The following is a 2,390-nucleotide window of genomic DNA, read 5'->3' on the forward strand; positions in this document are numbered from 1 at the left end:
AAAAAAAAAAAAAAAAGATTCTAAAATTGATAATGGAAATGTTAAAATTGAAAATACCAGGAATAAATGAGACAAACAAGTTATTACTAAATATGAAAAGTTATATTCCTATCAAAACTGAAAGAAAAATACATTATTCAGCCAGCTAGGTGATTCATTCCTGTAATCATAGCACTTTGGGAGGCAGAGGCAGGTGGACTGCTTGAGCTCACAAGTTCGAGACCAGCATAAGCAAAAGCAAGACCCTGTCTCTACTAAAAATAGAAAAACTGAGGTAAGAGGATTACTTAAGCCTAAGAGCTGGAGATTGCTGTGAGCTAGGACTCCACCCACGATGACAGCTTGAGGCTCTGCCTCAAAAGAAAAAAGAAGAAAAATACTTTATTCCTATTTTTATGTTAAGGACTATTACAAAACAAAAACACTTACAGCTTCTTCAAATGTCCACCTTTTACTAACTTCATGCTCATTGTAATTAAACATTTCTTGATGAATCTCAATGATTCTATGTCTCATGTTTTCTATTTCTGTAATTAGCTTGGAAAGAAAAAGGAAAACATTAAATCTCATAAGCTATATACTGAAATTTTTCAACATTACTATTTATATTTAAGTACCATCCACGGATGCTTTAGAGCAGTGGTTCTCAACCTTCCTAATGCCGCAACCCTTTAATACAGTTCCTGTGGGTCATGACCCACAGGTTGAGAACCACTGCTTTAGAGTCTTTACATAGTGGTGAGTTTTTAACAGTAGCAGTTAATGTCCAAAGTCCAATTAACGATATTAAATATTCTGTACCATAAACCTGTATTTACCATTATCAGCTAAAGAATTCCCACTTGCCATAATCAGAAATTAACTTTACACAAGTTACAATAGTTAAATGGCCAGCTGAATAAATTTACCACTATGCCACACAAGTAGTCAGGAACATATGATCTAGTTTCTCATGTGCTGAAGAATCTTTAAGTCTAGTTACCTTTGCTGGATCTGTTATGTCTTCAATTCCTGAAGGGAGATCATCACCAGGAGGACCATCATCACCACTATGTCCATTCACAGAAGCTAATTCCCTTCGCAGCTGAATAAACTGTTCACCAGTTAAAAGATCTCTAGGCAAATTATTCTGTACATGTTCTTTAAATCTAAAAGAAGACAAGAAAAATACATGCTCTGTATTTAAATCATAACTTCAGATCCCATACTGGATTCCTCCCATATATTGCTCCTTTTATTTTATGAGACAGAGTCTGAAGTTCTCGCCCTGGGTAAGGTGCAGTGGTGTCACAGCTCACAGCAACCTCAAACTCTTGGGCTTAAAGTGATACTCTTGCCTCAGATTCCCAAGTAGCTAGGACTACAGGCGCCCACCACAATGCCTGGCTATTTTATTTGTTGTTGCAGTTGTCAGTGCTGTTTTAGCTGTCCTGGGCTGGGTTCAAACCCACCAGCCTTTGTGTTTGTGGGCGGCACCCTACCCACCGAGCTATGAGCACTGCCCCATGTATTACTCTTTCAAAGAAAATGATTTAGGCTGGGCGCCATGGCTCACACCTATAATCTTAGCACTTGGGAGGCCAAGGCAGGTGGATTGCCTGAGCTCACAGGTTCAAGACCAGTCTGAGCCAGAGTGAGACCCTGTCTCTAAAAATAGCCAGGCCCGTGGGGGGTGGGGGGATCACCCATAGGTCAGTGGTTAAGGCACTGGCCACATGCTCCCCAGGGCTGGTGGGTTCGAACCTGGCCAGGGTCTGCTAAACAAACAAAAAAAATAGTCAGGCATTGTGGCAAGTGCCTATATTCCCAGTGACTAGGGAGGATGAGGCAAGAGAATCCCTGGAGCTCAGGAGTTTGAGGTTGCTGTGAGCTATGATGTCCAAGTACTCTGCCAAGGGCAAGAAAGTTAGACTCTCTTTCGAAATAATAATAACAATAATAATAATGGCTCAGCGCCCATAGCATAGTGGTTATGGCGCCAGCCACATACGCCGAGGTTGGCAGGTTCGAACCTGGTCTGGGCCAGCTAAACAACAATGACAACTCCAACAAAAAATAGCCAGGTGTTATGGCAGGTACCTGTGGTCCTAGCTACTTGGGAGGCTGAGGCCAGAGAATCACTTAAGGCTCGGTGCCTGTGGCTCAAGAGCAGGTGTCCCCAAACTGTGGCCCACCTAGGACATTTATCCGGCCCACTGGGTGTTTTTGCCACAGCTGCCTGTCCTGCTTAGCAGCCAACTCGTCCCAGGGCCCCCCGTCTGGCCCTCCAACGGTCTGAGGGACAGTGAACTGGACCCCTGTTTAAAAAGTCGTAGGACCCCTGCTCAAGCAGCTAAGGCCCCGTGCAGCCACATACACCTGAGCTGGCAGGTTCGAATCCAGCCAGGCCC

General features: G+C 43.5%; 1 protein-coding gene across 5 annotated transcripts in view; it reads right to left on the reverse strand.

Moving 5' to 3' along the window:
- PRPF39 (pre-mRNA processing factor 39) overlaps positions 1-2,390 on the reverse strand; it is a 27,391-nt gene that overhangs the window by 8,860 nt on the left and 16,141 nt on the right. For all 5 annotated transcript variants that reach the window (XM_023514482.1, XM_023514481.1, XM_023514483.1 and 2 more), the window contains 2 exons: positions 983-1,148; positions 430-537 (listed from right to left, as the gene is read on the reverse strand). In XM_023514482.1, coding sequence (XP_023370250.1) covers positions 430-537; positions 983-1,148 — 274 coding nt within the window. The remainder of the gene's footprint in view (positions 1-429; positions 538-982; positions 1,149-2,390) is intronic.

The sequence above is a fragment of the Otolemur garnettii genome, unplaced genomic scaffold (genome assembly GCF_000181295.1).
Source record: "Otolemur garnettii isolate 467f Iridium unplaced genomic scaffold, OtoGar3 scaffold00054, whole genome shotgun sequence".
NCBI lineage: Eukaryota > Metazoa > Chordata > Mammalia > Primates > Galagidae > Otolemur > Otolemur garnettii.